This window comes from Mus pahari, chromosome 19 (genome assembly GCF_900095145.1).
Source record: "Mus pahari chromosome 19, PAHARI_EIJ_v1.1, whole genome shotgun sequence".
Lineage (NCBI taxonomy): Eukaryota > Metazoa > Chordata > Mammalia > Rodentia > Muridae > Mus > Mus pahari.
The window spans coordinates 31,871,124-31,890,234 of NC_034608.1; the positions used below are offsets into that span (position 1 = coordinate 31,871,124).

At 48.9% G+C, this 19,111-nt stretch overlaps 1 protein-coding gene and 1 long non-coding RNA gene across 2 annotated transcripts in view; both read left to right on the plus strand.

Moving 5' to 3' along the window:
* The first annotated feature begins 1,242 nt into the window (after window positions 1–1,242).
* On the plus strand, window positions 1,243–4,492 carry LOC110336196. Its single transcript, XR_002381203.1, has 2 exons — window positions 1,243–3,465; window positions 3,523–4,492. It is a non-coding gene; the product is annotated as an uncharacterized LOC110336196 (long non-coding RNA).
* A 12,298-nt stretch (window positions 4,493–16,790) lies between these two features.
* Window positions 16,791–19,111, plus strand: part of Tmem255b (transmembrane protein 255B) — a 27,862-nt gene continuing 25,541 nt past the window's right edge. Inside the window, exon 1 of the mRNA XM_021219696.1 lies at window positions 16,791–17,000. Coding sequence (XP_021075355.1) covers window positions 16,946–17,000 — 55 coding nt within the window. The 5' untranslated portion in view covers window positions 16,791–16,945. The remainder of the gene's footprint in view (window positions 17,001–19,111) is intronic.

The following is a 19,111-nucleotide window of genomic DNA, read 5'->3' on the forward strand; positions in this document are numbered from 1 at the left end:
ACCCAAGTCCTTACATGTTAATGCCACGTGTGGTGGATGCCTGAGCAAAGCCATGGCCATATGTGGCTATTGCCCAAGTCCTTACATGGCCATTGTACCTGTAATGAGTGTCTGTGTTCTCAGGCCATCTTTGTACCCGCCCCAACCTCCCCCGCTTTTTGGGAGGGAAGGCACCCTACATATACTCCAAATTTTTGAAGGATTGCTGGATGAAGCCAACACTGGAACACAACACTGGACCAGTGTCCCCAAATTGTATGGGGTACAAGCAACTATCAAGAATGTGTCATCAATAAACCCCAGGCCAGCTGTATTGTAGAAGGTTCCAGATGTTGCTATAGAGGTGCCTTGCACACACGGATATCCTGGGGATGAATGCTGGATGCTAAAGAAGTCCACACCAGATTCCTGCTCTTCCCAGAGAATCAAACACTGTACAATTTGGGGGCACTCTGGAAAGGCCTTGGGGAGGTGACCACACCTCCTGGACCACGGTCTGGGATCCTTTGGGACCCAGTAGTCCTGTGGATAATTAGTGCTGAGTACTGTAGGTAAGACAAATCTTCCATCATCCCTTTCTCCTTCACTGTGTCCTCTAGTCCGGGGCATCACACATGATTCAAATACTTGGATGTAGATTTCATTTCACTGTGTTCTGGAGCTCAATTTAATGTGCTCTGGGTTGAAGACCCTGGAAGATTGGCGGTCTCATCCTGGGCTTCACTGGGACGTGCGGTGTGTGTGTGTGTGAAAAGGTCTCAGCAGTATTTGAGCGCAGGCTTATACTAAAAGCATTCATCATTTGTTGGAAATTCAGATTTTACCAGGTGATCTGTAGGTCTGTTTAAAATCGAAATCAGCCGGCCCACTGCAGACTCACCAACAAGCAGGGATGAAATCGTTGGGAGCAATGCTGCTTTGCTTCTGCGACTCTTGGGGTCTAATCGGGAGAGGTCTTTTCTCACTCTGGCCCACTCATGGACGTAAGCTCAAGTGTCACTCAGACAGACTCACTCTGGGACCTCCAGCTGCCCTGTGCGTGGTTGTACGTGCAGGTCACTGCTGGCTTCATCAGAGGTGACACTGAGTGGAGAAGGGTGAGTTGTTTGCTCTGTGTTCTCAGGGTGGAAATTTTAGCCAACTCCTCGTCCTAGAGGTTTCCTGGACTGTTTTTGGGGCTCTGCTGTAGGTATCCTCTCAGGGACAGTAATCCCTTGGCCTGAAGAGATGTCCCCATCACTACTGTCTCTCCACACACTAGAGCTTATAGACTCCTAGGTCCTAGAGCTCAAGTCTTGCCTGAACACTGACTCCATGGAGTTTCAGTGTACCCACTTTGATTCTGGCGCTTATTGGCCACCTTGGTTATAATTTCTCTCAGGAAGACAGAGAGCAGAGAGCCATCACCAGCTATAGGACGCCGTGGATGCTGCTTTACAGGTCTGTGCTAGGACCTCTGCCAAAGAGGACCTCCTGAACACGGGGAGCCATCCCTAGGACTGGAAGCCAACTTGGGAGCCCTGTGAGATGTAGGTTGTCTGGTACCCTGGTCACCAGCGAGCTGTAAATGGCTTCACTTATGATCAGAGACATACAACTATGGTAAGCTTCATTTCTGCAATGACTGTAATAGTTCTTCATCCTCAAGAGGGACCTGACTGAGGAGGCACCTCAGACTAGACAGAGATAGATGACTCTGGGAGTTGAAGGTCATCTAATAAAAGGCAGGAACATGCTATGAACAGCAGGGCGTGTCAGCTTCTGCAGTACATTGGTCAACTGGACTTGGACTTTATGCCTATTATCAAGGGTGATGAAATTCTCCAGCAGGCCTCGAAGCTCTTCCCAAATCCAAAGTCATGTCACAAGTGGTCTTGGAGACTAAGCACCCAAGTCCCTGGCTATGGTTTGAGGAAGGTTTAGTGCTCTCCCGAAAGTCTGTGTTTTGCAAGTTGTTCCTCCAGTGAGGTAGTGTGGGTAGTGGTGGGACAGAGCCCAGGAGCAGTCTTGGTCTTCAGGGAAGCGCTGTGGAAAGACTTAGTTATCTCTGTGGGGTTGTGTCTGGTCTGAAAGAGAGTAGGTTCCTCTACAGGCCTAAGTTTGACCTCGGAGCCCCTTGCCTCCCTGTCTGTCCACCTCTTACACAGCTGGGTGAGCTCTCAGCTGAGTCTGTGATGCTGAGGCTGTCATTAGAGGCCAAACAAATGGGGCCACTCATCTCGGCTACCCAGCCTCCAAACTGTGGGGTAAATAAGCCTCTTCACAAGTTACCCTGCTGTGGTATTTTGTTATAGCAATGGAAAGTGACTGTCAACTTTAGAATCTTAAACCAATTCAAAGTAGACTTCTGTTTCCAGACAAGATGATTTATACACATATTGTGGTGGTTCAATAGGAGTGGCCTCCATAAGCTCATATATTTGAATGGTTATTAGGGAGTGGAGTTACTTGATAGAGATTAGGAGGTGTGGTCTTATTAGAGGAGGTGTGGCCTTGTTGGAGGAAGTGTATTCCTGGGCATGGTCTTGGGGTTTCAGATACTCAAGACAAGCCCAGTGCACTCTCTTCCTGCTGCCTGTGGATCCAGATGTAGAACTCTGAACTATTTCTCCAGATCCATGTCTGTCTCCATGCTGTCATGCTTCCTGCCATGACGATAATGGACTAGACCTCTGAAACTACAAGCAAGCTCCAGGGAAATGTTTTCCTTTATAAGTCTTGTCATGTTCTTAGTGTCTCCTCACAGTGCTAGAACACTCACTAAGACAGAAGGAAGTTGGTGCCAGGGAGCAAGGTGTTGCTATAATAGGCTGGATCATGCTGTTGTTGGTAGAATGTGAAGTTTGGATGAGAAAAGCAGTCGAACACTTTGGGAGGTTTAATGGGCCATACTCATAGAAACATGGAAGACAGGGGTGCTGAGGGCAGCCTAGATTCTGATCCCCAGGTCAAGAGCTTCCAGAGGAGAAGGATTTTAGTAAGTGGCCTAGAGACTGCTCTTGTGATATTTTGGCAAAGAATGTGGCTGCTTTTTGCCCTTGCCTGAAGGGTCTGCCCGAGGTGAAATATAAGCGTTTTGGATTAATGGTGTTGGCAGAGGAGATGTTAAGACAGCCTAGTATTGACTGTGTTGCCAGTCAGTCTTGGGCAGATCTATAAGGAAGAGTAGCAAGTTGAGCAAGGAAAAATTAAAAATGTACAGTTGGAGGAGAAAGGGTCCCCAGGAAGAGTGATGGAGTCAAATGGAATAAAAGGAGGGGTGACCCCAGGACAAGACCCCGCCCAGCTCAGCTTCCAACTCGTAAAAAGGAATTAAACTCTGAGGCAGTGAAGGAAATGGTCAACAACAGAAAGCAGGTGCAGATGTAATTGAATGAGGAGCCATGTTCCAGCCCCAGCAGTCAGCAGAAGAACCTGGCAGCTTCTGCCACATGGTTTGGCTATGAGGTCGAGGAGACAAGAAAGGTACAAGGATACAAGAAAGATACAAGGATACAAGAAAGATACAAGGATACATGAAAGATACAAGGATACATGAAATCCTCCTCCAAGATGAAGGAAAGCCGTTGCTGAGGCCAGGCGTGTGTCACAGGTGTCCCTTCAAGGAGATCCATAGAGTCCATGGCTTGAAGCTGTGAGGGTGAAGCCTGGATTGCCTTGGAATCCTCAAGAGCTTGGGGATGCCAGAGCCATGGGGTCCCTGCCAAGGAAAGCACTCACATGGAGTGGAGCCAGCCCACAATAGAGAAGTGTGTGCAGTCAACAAAGCTGAAAGGAGTTGGAGATCTGAAGAGCGCTTTGACATCAGCCATGGAGATGCAATCTGGAGCTCACCTGGCTGGTTGTCTGTCTTGCTTTGCTATTTCCTCACTATGCTACCCTTCCTCCCTTTTGGAATGGTAATGCATATTTGTGCCATTGAATGTTGCAAGTACGTGGTCCCCCCTTTGGTTTTGATTTTATAGGGGGTTACCATGAGTCTCATAAGAGACTTTGACCTTTGGACTTTCAAGCAGTGTTGAGACTGTGAGACTGTAGGGACTTTTGAAGTTGGACTGAATGCATTTTTTTGCACTATATCTATACATCTATGGGGGTCAGGGAGTGGAATGTGATGGTTTGAATAGAAATGGCCCCCATAGGCTCAATATTTGAATGTTTGGTCATTAGGGAGTAGCTATTTGAAAGAGATTACAAGGTATGGTCTTGTTGGAGTGAGTGTGACCTTTTTGGAGTGGGTGTGGCCTTGTTGGAGTGGGTGTGGCCTTGTTGGAGGAAGTGTGTCACTGGGGATGGGCTTTGGGGGTTTCAAATGCTCAAGCCGGGCCCAGTGTCATTCTCTTCCTGCTGCCTGTGTATCTGGATGTAGAACTCTCAGCTACCTCTCCAGCACCACATCTACCTGCATACCGCCATGCTTCCCACCATGACGATAATGGACTAAACCTCTGAACTGTAAGTCAGCCCCAATTAAATGCTTTCCTTTATAAAAGTTGCCATGGTCATGGTGTTTCTTCACAGCAAAAAGAACACTGGCTAAGATACACATTTTCCATGTCTCTTCAAGTAGGTACAGCTAACGCCCTGAGTGGTGAGAATGGGGAGAGTTGGCAGGACTACGGAGATGGGAAGAGGTGCTGGTATTGCTTCCCATTCCTCGGGCCTGGTGTGGTGTCTGGAGCCCTTAGGTGAGCATTAGACTTACGGATCCAATGATGTCAAGTACACACACGTGTATCTTTTCTTCAGCTCCCAAAGTATGGAGATATTTACAAAGGAGACTAGACCAGAACTTGCCAGGAACCCAAGATAGGTGATGAGTGAGGAAGGATGGAGGTATCCCTTGGAGTCCATGAAGGGGTCTCTCAGGGTAGGGTGTCCACACAGGCACAGGCAAGATATGGATGGAGGAAGATTTGCTGAGCTTGCTGCTGGGGAAAACATCCCGTGTTAACCACTATTCTCCATCAGCAGCTCCTACCAAATGTGACACAAAGTAGTGTCTAGCCTAGGCCATGGCCAAGGGTGATGTGGCCATGTACCCACTCATGTGGCTGATTCTATGGGATATAAAAAGCATCAAAGTAACTTGTAATTTTCTAGAGTATCAGGTGGTGGGTAGTGAGTGTGGCAAAGAAAAGACAGCAAGCAAGGAAGTTTGAAATGGAGGGAGGCAGAGGCCATGACTGAATCTACTAGGTTGTCTTGATAGAAAGCCCACTTTTCAGGAAAGATCTGGGAGGGGGGCTCATCAGGAGGTCTCCAAGAGATGGTCCAAGGAAGTCACAGCTATGAAATATCTATGCTTTTCTACAGCTGACATGGTTGATCTCAACACATGGAGTTTAAAAAGCCCCACTGTGGTGCTTTGAATGAGAATGGCCCCCATAGATTCATATATTTGAATGCTTGGTAACCAGCTGGTGGAACTGTTTGAGAAGGATTAGGAGGTGTGGCCTTATCGTGTGTGGGGTTGTCACTAGAGACAGTGTTTGAGGTTTCAAAGACCCACACTATTCTCAGTTAGCTCTCTTTCCCCCCAACTTGTGGTTGTGGATCAGATGTAAGCACTTAGCTACTTCTCTAGTTCTGTTTCTGCCTGTGATGACATTCTCACTCTGTGACAGTCATAGACCCTAACTCTCTGCAAGTGTGAGACCCAAATTAAATGTTTTCTCTTATAACTTGCCTTAGTCATAGCATTTTTTCATGGCAATAGAAGACTCATCAAGACACCCATGAAGTGAGTCCAAGGTAGATTGCAGTTTGGGAAGGGCAAGGACAGAGCTGGGTGTCATGCAAGCTGCTTGAACACCCATCCTTCAGTGCCTACAAGTGATCCCAGATCTCCAAAGCCTCCAGGGGATGTTTCTCCATCAGCTTCCATTCACTGGAAGTCATCCAGAGAGGAGGGGCTGGCAGCATGGCCCACTGGAAGCTGAAGGGGCAAGGGACACCTGATATTTTAATTATTTTCAGTTATTTCTTAGCTGTGACCCCAATACAGAATTTACCTGCTTGTTGCAATCTGCATTTGACCCAGATCAAATCCCTAAAGTGCTAAAACAAACCACACAGCTTTATGGTCCCTCCTCTGTGCTAGCTTTTCCAATCATCCCATCTACCCATAACACATCAACACATATTGGTTTCCAGTTGGTGGAACTGTTTGAGAAGGATTAGGAGGCATGGCCTTATTGTAGGGGTGTGTGTCACTAGAGATAGAGTTTGAGGTTTCAAAGACCCACACTATTCCCAGTTAGCTCTCTTTCCTCCCAACTTGTGGTTGTTACCCAGGAACTGTGGGTAAGGTTGGGTTCCTGTCCCACAAGCCAAGTATGGGCATATTAGCACTTCCATCTGTGTGCACAATAAGGCCAACCCCACAGTACAGGTTTTGGTTCATACAAGCTCCTGTTTCCTAAACAGAAATGAGGACCATTGTTCCTGCTTCTATTTACCCTCTTTAAACATTTGCCATGTCTTACATTTCCTTCTTCAGGTTCTAGATGCCACCTGGTGGGAAGGTAGGAGGGCAGGCAGGGTGCAAAGTGGTACCATGTGTCACTGCTCTGGCCTTTGGTCACAGGGCCACAGGGGTTCCTTCAGCATTTCTAGTAAGGCATATCAGCTGGAAACTGCCTTTTCTAACACCGTCTTTAGATCTGCTATATTTGTTTCCATTTGCCCAGGATGGTTTGGCTAGAGGTGTAGCTATTTGATCGGCAGCATTGAAAATGTTCAGCACTATGAATGTGTCACATTTCTGGCACTGTCTGGAAGGTCAATGCTAGTTGTCCCAAAACTAAGAAGCTGTAACTGTAGATGGTGGGGCTTGATTAGAGGATCAGTGGCTGTACTTGTGTGCACATGGCCTTGGAAACTCAGGGACTCATCTTCTACTGCTGTCATCCCTTCGTCTTGAAGCAACCATCCCTGACTGGTAGCATCCGGTGTGGAAGGCTGTTTACAGATCTGTCAGCAGGGGTCTGTAGATATCAGGGTCTACAAAGCATGCAGCCCATCCTTGTGGCTCAGTGGAGGATCCTAACTTTTGCCAGGGAAGGGTAGAGGAGAACAAGAAAGGGTTAACTGTTCAGCTTGGTATCCAGTCTGGGCATGGCCAGGTCCCCACCCAAGGAACTGTGGGTAAGGTTGGGTTCCTGTCCCACAAGCCAAATATGGGCATATTAGCACTTCAGCCTCCTCCATGGGACTGCTGTGTTGTGGCACTCATCTGGTTTTTCTTTAGTTGATGTCCTTTCTGGGTCCGTCAGACACACAGTGTCCTGGACACAAGCCCTGCTGAAATGAACCTCTGAGGACCCTCCACCTTTCTATGGCACCCCATTCTGTCATATCAAAGTTTGTGTCATTTGCTCCTTTTTTGTTTTTTTGTTTTTTCGAGACAGGGTTTCTCTGTGTAGCCCTAGCTGTCCTGGAACTCACTCTGTAGACCAGGCTGGCCTCAAACTCAGAAATCCACCTGTCTCTGCCTCCGGAGTGCTGGGATTAAAGGCGTGTGCCACCACGCCCAGCCTCATTTGCTCCTTTCTGTGCACCATGCTCCACCAGGAATCAGGTATCACACAGCCACTGGAAGGAGGGTGGGAAGGAAGACATCCTTGAAAACATGATGTTGAAAATAAATGTGATTATCCAGACGTTCAAGGTGACGTTTGATCTGATGTTTTAAGAACCAACTCTAAAGCTCTAGCCACATAGCAATATTTCTTTAAGAACATGAAGCCTGGTCATTTTCTAGTCATGTGAGCTGGAGGTCCTAACCAGGGTCATGGTGCTGGGTGTATGTAGAACTTATACCCGCTGTTCCTCCTGGGCAGGTCAATATTTGATATGCTCTGGGTGCCCGGGGCCTGGTGAGTATCTGGGTCTTATTTCCCGGCTGGCTGGTGGCAGTGTTCTCTCCTTTCAGCAATGGGATAGGTCTGCTGCCCACAGTACACATAGGCATTTGGCTAAACCAAGATATTGTACAAACCAGTGGTTGCCGGGAACTACCCCATTCAGCGGGATGGGGTGAATGGGTGTCATTCATCCTGTGGAAACCTGAGCAACGGGAGACTGACTCCTGACTTTCGGCCAGAGTGTATCACAGCTACAAAATCTTCTGGCAGAGCTCTGAAATGTTATTAATTTTAAAAATTCATGCCTCTGAGGACACCTCATTCCTGCGCTTGCCTCCCACCTGTCCATGCAGGAGGGTGGCCCTGTCTGTCTCCCGGCTGCTGGTCTGCATTATTCATCTCCAGATTCATTTCACAGGCTGTTCAGTTTCACGAGGGTTTACGTGTGTGTCAGCACCACCTGGTTCCCCAGCTCTGAGCCAGCAGATGACCTAGGGCTCTGGCTGGTGACATCCAAAGAGCTTCCAGGAGAAGTCAGACTGTGGATGTGGCTCAGGACAGTGGCTGAGGCTGAGAGCAGGTGAAGCCCGTATCTTTGTTTCAGGGTCCAGTTGCCACCTGTCTCCTCAAATCAGTGGGGGACCGTAGCAATCACACTGACACGAGGCTTGCTCAGAGTGTTGGCCTTAAGCTTTTACCTGGCAGGTGGCAGAGGCTAACCCAAAGTCTGGAAGAAGTGTAGTGGGTCATCCTCCGGCACATTGTTGGGTATCTCTTGATCCAGTCCATCTATGAAGAGAAGAAATGGGGCGAAGGTCCCTCCCAGTAGATCTTCTTGGATTATAGGACTGATGGCCGTCATTTTCCTCAACTCTCCACCATCCTTTTTCACTCCTGAGGTGGCTAGAGGCCAAGAGAGCAGGCTGCATGTCCCTCTGGACACAGTGCAGGGTACTTCATTACTGTGACGGTCATGGCTCCAGGAGGAGGCTTGTGGCAGAGGGACCATGGACATTTTTCAAAGTCTTTCCTTTTCGGTTTCTCCAGAGTCTGAACCCAGAGCAGCAGTGAGCAACAGTAGAAGAATCACAGGCAGAGAGAGCGTTCTTTAAAAAGCAGGAAGGAAGGACTCTGCTGGAGTTGAGGACAGAGACTGAGGACGGGGACTAGGAGAGGCTCGGCCTGAGCCACAGAAGGAGTCGAGGGAGGTCAAGGGAGGGGTGGATATCAGGAAGTCATGTCTGGATTATGTCAGATGTGCCTCTGCCCATCTGTCATCGCCACTGAGACACAACTCTGCGGAGTCCCGGAACTAAGAGCCATCTTAGCGTCTGAGCAGTGTGTGTGTGTTAGTATATGTGTATGTGTGTGTTTATGTGTGTATGTATATGGTTTGTGTGTGTGTGTGTGAGCAGTGTAAGCCTGTGCACTCTGGTACCCATGTGAGTCTGTGTGGGAGACCCACAAGATCAACAGCCTGACTGAAGTTCCTGTGCCAGGTTCAAACCCCAAGTCCCTGCCGCTTTCACATGCTAGACAGGGCCCAGGTCAGTGTGTGTGTGTGTATGGTCCTTTTCTTTAGGGGAGGCCCTGCTGTGGAGAACAAAGGCAGGAGGGCACCGCCCCCCAAGTGTGGCCATGGTCCAGAGCGGGAAACCTGCATGGTACCCTGACACAGCTTCACTCTTCACCTCCACAAGTCTGATCTTGTGAGTCCCTGCTTCTTGTCCAGTTCTCCTGCCAGAAAAGCAGGCACCGTGGAGCGGATTGCTTATGGAATCTAATTACTGTCTCCATTCATACACTCTACCTAGTTCTGGGCACCAGCCCCCACGTAGCCCCTCAAAACTAGCTGGCATGGGCGGCACTTCCTGAATGAGATGCTTTGCTGGCCTCTGCTCCTCTATAACTGTAGCTAAGTTCTTCAAGGGCAGGTCTGTGTGGCTTCTCTTTGCCACTTTCCTCCGTTGTGCGCAGACAGAATGAGCAAATATTTTGTTGGGTGAATGAGTCAAGGTTGAGTTGAAAATCAATATTCAAGTGAGAACGTGCTCTCCTCAGAAGATGGTGCTAAGTTTTGAAGTTAGACCTACCTGATTTATACCATGTTTCTCCCACTGACCAATCGTTTGCCTTTGGAAACGTTTATTCAGTGCCTTGCTTTTCTCATCTGTGATTCCCACAGCATCCATGAGATGAGATAGACAGTACGTGAAAAGTGTAGTCACAGTGCCAGGCACTGAGCTCAACCAGGGCAAGGCCTGTCTGTGTCTGACTCTGGTCCCTAGAGCACTCTGAAAGCATGGGCTGCCTTTAATGAAGGTTTTGGAATGGGGAGCCGCTAGGAGCCTCGTTCCCGAGGTAACCTGTGAGTCCATGGTCCCTGAAAGGAAGTCAGTGCAGGAAACCTGGGGCTGTGGTAAATACTTTGCTCCAAACAGGAAGGAATCTGGGGCTGGCGAGGAAGTGTGTGCCTCTGTCAGAACCACTTAGTTACTTTCCAAATGTCAAAGCGATTTGCAGGTCTCTCTGATTATCTTCAGGCCGGCAGAAGAGAGATTTCTTCAGCCCTCACGATTGCTTGTTGGGAAATCTAAATTAGATTACATTTTAAAAATACCCCGATTCCAGACTATTGCTCCCTGTGGAGTTAAGCCTGCTGCAGCCAGGGCTGGGCCTTAGGCATCATAATGGCAGGAGGGAGGTGGAGGAGGCCACCTGGGACAGCATGTGATGCTCTTCTGTACAGTAAACTCTCTCATATAAGTAGAGGGACACGTTCTAAAATAACAAATGGTGTGATAAACACATAAAGGCAGCACAGCTATTTACCAGCAAGTCTTGTGCACTGTACACCATACCCAACGCCAAAGGCCTATTCCCCTCCTACTGGAATTTTCCTGAGGACACCCTTCCAGACATGCCCATAAATAAGTCCTTGGAGCTCTGGTGGTACCCGTCACTCCAGTCAAGTTGACATCTGAAACAACAGTCACCAGCAGCCTCAATATTACGAAAAAGGCGCTTAAAAATCTCTGTGCATTTTCTAGCTTCACAGTTGTGTGAGGTTAGACTACATACTCTAACCAACCAAGTCTACCACTCAGGAGAAGGGAGAGCCTGCTCCCACGTAGTGGGAGCCATTCCTGGAAGCTCCGCATTGAACATCCTGACTTTGCTGAGCGTCTAAATGCCCCCTGAGTGAATGGGAACACATATGGCTGCAGAGTGACACAGTCCAATACGAGGCAGTAACTGCACCTCATGGAGCTGAATGGAAGAAACCACAGCAAAGAAGCACATTGCAGTCAGTTCTGAAATGCTGTGCTGTGCTGCACTATGCTAAGTGCCAGCAGCTATCAGTGGCACGGAGTCAGCTGTAAAAGGGGCTTCCAAAGAGACAGAGAGAAGCCTAGATGTGACGGTATTGCTGGAGATTTTTAGGGTGCAAACCTGGGCTCTGGAGGTCCCAACAAGCTTGGTTTGGCTCCTGTCGCTAGTACAGCAATTAAAGAAACAGACGTGAAAAACAGAAAAAGGTTTATTCAATGCGACCACAGCAAGAGGAGCAAACAAATATAGCCAGTGACCTCGTGTCTGCCTTCAGGGCGCTACTGTGAGGTTTAGGGTTATCGAGAGAGCGCAAGCTAAGTCAGTTAAGTAGCCTTGGTCCACTGGGTTCTCTGGTCTGTCCTGAGAGAAGGTCTCTTAAGTCGACAGAACTGCATGAAGTCTCTTTCTGGGAGGAAGTTCCCTCTCTGGCTAACATCAGGACCCCAACTTTTCCCTTTCCTCAACACCAGATTCTCAGGGAAATCTTAACTCTTCAGAGTCCATTCATTTAATACTCATGAGAATTTTGTTTTGTTTTAATATCCTCTCTTCTACCAACATAGCTACAAAGGATGTACGTCAGAACACTGTTGAAGAACGGAGGTGTGTGAGGAGATCCTGAGTGTTTGTGAGAAAGTGCCAAGAAAACAAGGCACAGATTGTGGGACCCCCATTTCTTCGGAGCACAGGGATGTTCTTAGAGTGTGTTTTCGTGCCTCTCCCAGGGACAGGAGTGCATTTACTTCAGCCGTTGTTATTCATGTGGCTCTACGGAAAAACCTGATTTTGCCATGTGCGACTCGTCCTTGTGATTGGGCACTTTACTCAGGTGACGCTACTAAACCCTCGGAGTATAAGTTGTCTGATGCTCAGAACAAAGTCAGCTAGTGCATGAGACTTTAACTCCACCTCAGTTTTAGGTCCTGCTCTCCCAGGTCCACACTGCCAACTAGAGTGGTAAACAGATGTGTTCCCCATCATGGCTGTGCTGAAGATTCTGTGGGTGTTCGTGTCTTTGACATGGGGCTGAGAACATGGCTCAGCAGGTGAACTGAGTTCAAAGTCCTGGATGGTGGAAGGAAAGGATCAAACCCCACAAACCATCCTATGACACATGGGTGATTATACACGTATAACTGCATGTATATATGCATGTATATATGCATGCATACACAAATAAACTGCAACTACACACACATATGTACACACACATATGTACACACACATGCACACATGTGTACACACATATACACACATATTTATATGCACATATATATACAATATATATATATGCATGCATTCACAAATAAATCACAACTGTATGTATACATGCATACATACACACATAAATATGTATATTTAAAATATCTATTAATTCTCCACTCCAAAAAGTACAGTTAGGTGTGTTCCAATCAGCTCTTGCCAAAGGCAGCTTGTAGGAGTGCTCACACACACACCTCACTGCAGTCTGCAAGGACTCCTAGGACATAATAAGAAGCTCAGCCTCTGGCCTGCACCAGTTATCCCCAAACTGAGTTATACCAAGCTGTGTAGTAAACACGACCCTTTAGACGCAGAATGGCCAGATTGCGGCCAATTTTGTAAAATACCTGGCATCTCTCCCACTTCCTGGAGTTTGGGCCAAGGCAACCAGGCATCTGGTGCCCACAGACCCCCTGGGCAAGCTCCTGTCAGCTCCAGCTCCAGGCCTCTGTGGAGCCCGCCTGGTTCCTGCAGCTGCGTGTAGCACCTGCCTGTTCCCTGTCCTCTGTTCTTGGCTGAGCTGGACACATGCCCAGCGTCTCTTTAGAGGCCATCTGCCTCCACATCTGCATCCCTATCAGTGTCTGGACTCCTTCAGGGCCAAGCTGGACCATCTCTCTGCTTGCAGTGAGCAGCTCAGAGCCAGGTCTGAACCCTCAGCGCTCAGAACAAAGGTACCCACCTTGCTTGTCTGCTGCTGCCTCTACCTCCCCCACAGATAGGGCTCTCCCCCTTTCTGGTTGGTTTAGATACCATGGGGCCTTGGAGAGTTAGCGAGGTTGTGGCAAAGTCCCTGGGTGCCCATGGGTAGCAGATGAAGGAAGGCTGGGATGCTGGGGTGGGACTCACATTTACCAGATTTCTCTTTTCCTTCAAATGCCTTGGCTGGCTCTGTGGAAACTGGCACTTGGAATAGCTCCTCTGGATCTGGGAGGGGACCGCACATAGGGCCCAGCTTCCCCAGAGCAAAATAAGCCGCCTCGCTTCTCATCCTGCAAACAATTGGTGATCTGGGAAAGGCTCTGTAAGAGTTCCTGGGCTGTTCTCACTGGTCGTTTATGGGACTGGAAATCTCTCTTCCCTGCCTCAAAAAAAGAAACAAAAAAACACCTCACAGAAACCTGACGAGAGGAGTGACGTGCGTCAGGGCAGGTGCCACAGGCTTCTTTGTACCTCAAACAAATACCGGGCAAGGTTTCCCCCTGTAGCCCAGGCTAGCCTCAAACTCATGGAACTGTTCCTTCCTCAGTCTTCTGAGTACTGTATATATTACAGGTATGAGACACCATTTGCAGCTTAATTCATGACATTTGTATCTCTAGACATACTCAACAGCATTATGTAATGGCCCCAGCAACCAGGGCACTAACCACTGGTTGCAGAATCCCTGTTGTACTGGCCTCAATGTTTCCGATAGTTACAAACCTGCCATTCACCATCTCTGGTGACTATGTACTGACCTCAGTGCCCCTGAGAGTCACATGCGGGTTATAGTGTCCCTTGAAGTCACACACCAGCACAGTGCATCTCCGTCCTACCCATGCCTCATCAACTTCACATCTCTATCCTGGTCAGGCCAGGTCTCAGTTTATTGGATCATGACCTCCTAACACAGATCTCAACTCCTACAGTGGCCTAAGCACCCCCCTGCCTCTGCTCCCCCACTCCTTAGGAAAGGCTCCTAAGTTGTACAGCTCCTTCACTCTAGGTACAAGGTGGTTTCTCTGGCTGCCTTGGCTTCTTTCTTCCCCATTGACAGACACTGAGCACAACGGTGATTTAAAAAGACGCTGGAGGATCCTGGCAGCACCAGCCTCGCTGAACCACAGTTCTTCCAAAGGATCTCCTAAAGAGCTGTTCCTGGGATACCCTTAGAGCCTACTGCCTTGTGGGAATATCCTGTGTGCCTAAATCGTTCTTGCTGAGTGTGTGTACGGGGCAATCCACCCCTTCATTGTGGATGTGTTATGAAGCAGGGTGTTTATCCAAGCTCGAGCTTGGGCCACACTGTAGTCACTGAAGCAGCAGGGCAGGGGGTGAAGCCCTGAGCCCAGTCTCAAGCCAGCATTGATGGAGGCAAGCAAACAGGCAAGGGGGTGTCCAGCTTGGCACACACCTGATTGGGGGGTTATTATGGAATTTGTTGCCCTTTAAAATGATTGCCTGGTGCTGGGAGCCAAACTATAAATTTCCATAAGTAAATATCTTTAGGTACAACTGTAACTTCTGCCTTCCTCCCAATGGCTGGTTGTTAAGGAGTGACCTGGAGACGAGTGTTGGGTGCAGGCTTGTTGGCTCACTCGAATTCAACCTCTGGTCAAGTTCTCGAAGATGGAGTCTGAACCCAGGATGGAGGCTGGTTCCTAAGTTCTCTTTACTGCTAGCAAGCAGGGTTCCTCCAAGGTGGCTTCTTCCAGTGGAGGACTGTGATCAGATGTATAAGCCAGGGAAGCTCTTTCCTTCTCAAGCTGCTTTTGGTTAAGACACGCCTTGTCTGCTCACTCATTTCCTGCAGCGACCCCACCCCACCCTGCTTCCCCCTCATCCCCTCTCCTTCCCACTCATAGGCCTTGTTTTTGTAGCTAGGGATCAAGCTGGCAGCCTCATGCTTACCATACATACTATGTAAGCACCCTACTAAAGAACTGTGTAAGTACTCTACCACTGAGCTATGTAAGCACCCTACTATGGAACTGTGTAAGTACTCTACTGTAGAACTGTGTAAGCAATCTAACACTGAGCTATGTAAGCACCCTACTATGGAACTCTACTATAGAACTGTGTAAACACTCTCCTATGGAACTGTTTTAAGTCCTCCTCCAATGAGCTATTTAAGCACTTTACTATGGAACTATTTAAGTACTCTACTATGGAACTGTATAAGTACCCTACCACTGAGCTTTGTAGGTACTCTAATATGGAACTGTGTAAGTACCACTGAGCTTTGTAGGCACTCTACTATGGAACTGTGTAAGTACCCTACCACTGAGCTATGTAAGTACTCTACTATGGAACTGTATAAGTACCCTACCACTGAGCTTTGTAGGTACTCTACTATGGAACTGTGTAAGTACCACTGAGCTATGTAAGCACCCTACTAAAGAACTGTGTAAATACTCTACCACTGAGCTATGTAAGCACTCTACTATGGAACTGTGTAAGTACCACTGAGCTATGTAAGCACTCTACTATGGAACTGTGTAAGTACCCTACCACTGAGCTATGTAAGCACTTCACCATTGAGTGCTATACTGGTTCTCAAAATCTTTTAAGCAATGAATTAATAGTCTTACTTTCCCTTACTGCTGCTATGCATGGTACTCAGTCTTGGTTAGTTTTTATCAACTTGACCCAAGCTAGAGTAATCTTAGAAGAGGAACATCACCTGTGGGCAAGGCTGCCGAGCATTTTCTGAGTTAAGACTGGTTGGTGTGGGAGGGTCCAACTCACTGGGGGAGGTGCCACTCCTGAGTAGGTGGTCTTGGGTGGTATAAGAAAGCAAACTATGAGACGCGAGCCAGTAATCAGAGTCCGTCTGTGGTCTCTGCTTCAGTTCTGCCTTGGCTCTTCCAATGATGGACTGTGACCAGACATGTAAGCTGAAGGAGCTCTTTCCTTCCCAGGCTGCTTTGGCCATGGCGTCTTTATTGAAGCGACAGGAACTTAAATAAGACATGCCCAGTCTGCTTGCCTGTTTTCTTGCAGCCCCTCTCCGGCGGCTTCCCATAGCAGCCTTCACTCAGAACTTTAGCTGGGATGGGTGGGGTAAGAGGAGAACTTCCCTGCCGTTGCTTCTGGGTTGGGGCATGCTCACAACAGAACCTGAGTGTCCATGCTATATGCAGACCCCTACCCCCACCCCCACCCCCAACTGAGAAGATGCCTCGGTCCATCACATCACCTGTCTGCAAGTCTGTAGAGCATTTTCTCAATGATTGATGCGGGAGGGCTCAGCTCACTGGGGGTCTGAGGTAGGCGGGGCTTGAGTCCTTTCCAGCTGTGTGGAGAATTCCTGCTCTGCACCTGCCGACTTTCTGTTTCCTTCCACCTGAGCCACCCAGTCCTTGGTCTGCGGTCACTTCTGACCGAGCGTTGGGCTCAGGCCAGCGGTCCACAGTGTTTCTTCAGGTACGTCCCTTCTTATTGGGTCTGTGGGTCTTTTCCTAGACTCTTAATTTCCAGGGACTAGGGACTGGAAGGGGAAGAGGGGGAGGAGGAAAGAGGAGTAGAGAAAAGGAGGAGGAGCGGCTGGCGGGCACCAGGACCTTGGAGGGAGGAAGGGAGGTGTAGGAGACGGTGGGGGCAGAGGGGCGGTGGGGGGAGAAGGGAAATGACCAAAGGAGAGGGAGAAAGAAGCGCCGGTGGAGTAGAAGAGAGCGGACGCAGGGCTGCACTTCTTGTAACTGCTGGGCCTCCGAAACCTAATCACCGGGCAGGAGGAGCCTCGGGGCACTGCCCTCCCAGTGGAGGGCACTTCGGGAATGCAGCCGCTCCCACCGCCCGTGCCAGGCCCTCTGGCTCTGCTGGACACCACAGGTTAGCTAAGGGCATCATCGGTACCTCCGCCGCTGGCAGGCAATTTGAGGGCCCTCTAACTACCCGCACAGCTCAGGACTCCGGGCACAGGACTCCTTTGGGGTTTGGGGCTGGGACTCGGGTCTGGTTTCTTGTGGCACAGGCTACCTATCCATTGGTGCCTCGTCTTTCTCCACACAGATCTATCCACTGTCCCCTTCTGTTTCTGTCCCCGGTGTTAATCTTTTTGTTAACAGACCCAAATCCTTTTAAGAGGTTAAGTCCCAGATCAACACCTTTCCAGTCCTACTGCATTTCTTTCAGTTTCTAAACTTTTCCGGGAAATGTTTGAAAGAACCAGGGAGTGCATCCTGCCTGAGGGGGGATGGGGTGGGGAAAGGTGCTAAGGGATTTTAGAGTTGTTGGAACCAGCAAGGGCTTCCACCAGCCTCACACCCCAGCCCCTCCATCTCTAATTGTTCTGTTTCTCGCATCAAGCCCAACACAGCTGAAAGCCAGGTCCTTCTGGGAAAACAGGAAACCTGGTGCAGACTCTGGCTCCAGCCTCTTAGGCATGGGTGCTCTCCTGGGAGGCAGCCTGACCCTGGAGGGATGGGGGGCATTGTTCCCGCAAGGCAGAGGGATTAAGGGATTAGGTCAGAGTGGGTGAGGGTGGCTCTTGATGATCCTTTCAGATCCCCTGGTGATCATTGGAAACTCTGGTGGAGACACTTCTGGGAAGTCTGATTGGTTAGTGCTGTTTAATGATGATGATGATGATGATGAAGAAGAATCTGGCTTCTTTCTGAGAGAGACTGCTGTACCTTCTCTTCTGTAAGGCCAGTTGCTCTGCGGTCATCCATCCATTCTACTAAGGGGCTAGCTAGCTAGTGTTGACCGGCAGCTGTTATGTTACCGGCTCCCACTGCTGTTATGTTAGGGTGACTTGGTTTACACCTGAATTTTCTTCTGATAAGGAACTACAGACTTTGAAATGGTTTGTGGGAGGTGTTTGTTTTTATTGAGACAGAGTCTTAAAAGCAACTGAAGGTCTGCGTGGCTCCAGGCTGTGACCATTTTATATCGACCTTTCTTTGCTTACAGCTTGGAGTGGTGCTATAGATAAAATCATAACCTGGTGTCTGAGCAGTGCCTAGTTTGGCCTCTACTACAGGACCTGCCCTCATTGGATCTCTTAGGCTGGTCTCAAACCCCCAGGCTCACTCAAATGACCCTTCTACCTCAGCATCCTTAGTACTCAAGACTATAGACCCAGGCTATACTTGACCTGTAGGATCGACCTCACTCGGGATTTCTGGCCCTATAGACAGCAAGGTCATAAAGAAGAGCCCTGCTGGGTCTTGTTCTCCAGGCTGGGGTATCTCTTCCCATCATCCAGCACAGAGGATGGTCTGTTGTCCATCAGTGCCTGCATCTTCTGGACTGACCAAGTGGCGCTATGAGGACCTTGGGTTAGCAGTTCCAGGCAAGACAGGCAGAGGCCTGGGAAAGAGGACAGCATTTGAAAATGAGGGGTGATGTGGGGGTGAGTGGTCAGAAAGTAACCAGGTGTGTGCCGAGGTGTGTGAGGAGGGCATACCTGGGACGGAATAGACAGGAACTTAGACAGTTGAGAGAGTCCCTATCAGCTGCCTTAATGGCACCCTCAGAATAGCCCTGTGAGTTAGATGAGGAGGGCTTTCACAGACCAGCTCTGAGGACCTTCTAATAGACTCAGTCTATCAGGTTGCTGTCTTTGCTCTCTCTCCCCAGGTGAAGTCCTATTACTTATACCACACCAGGTCTCACCTCCTCCCAGTGTGAGCAGGACTCTGGCAATCCTAAGAGTGAGAGGCACAGCCATGCTTGACCTTCTCCCTCCTCGTGGGCCTGAGCCTGGTCATCTCCCACAGTAACTAACCTGGTAGCAGTGGTTTAATTAGCAGCCAGGAGCTGTCTAGGCACAGAACAGTAGCATCTTGTTATGGGATAAGGGACAGAGGAGATGGTGTGGTAATTGTCTAGGTATCTGTCATATGTGAAGTGCCTTTTATTTCCAAAACCTGATGTGGAAATGTTTGTATCTGGAGATTTCAGACACCGCTGCCGCCGCCACCTTCTCCTCCTCCTCC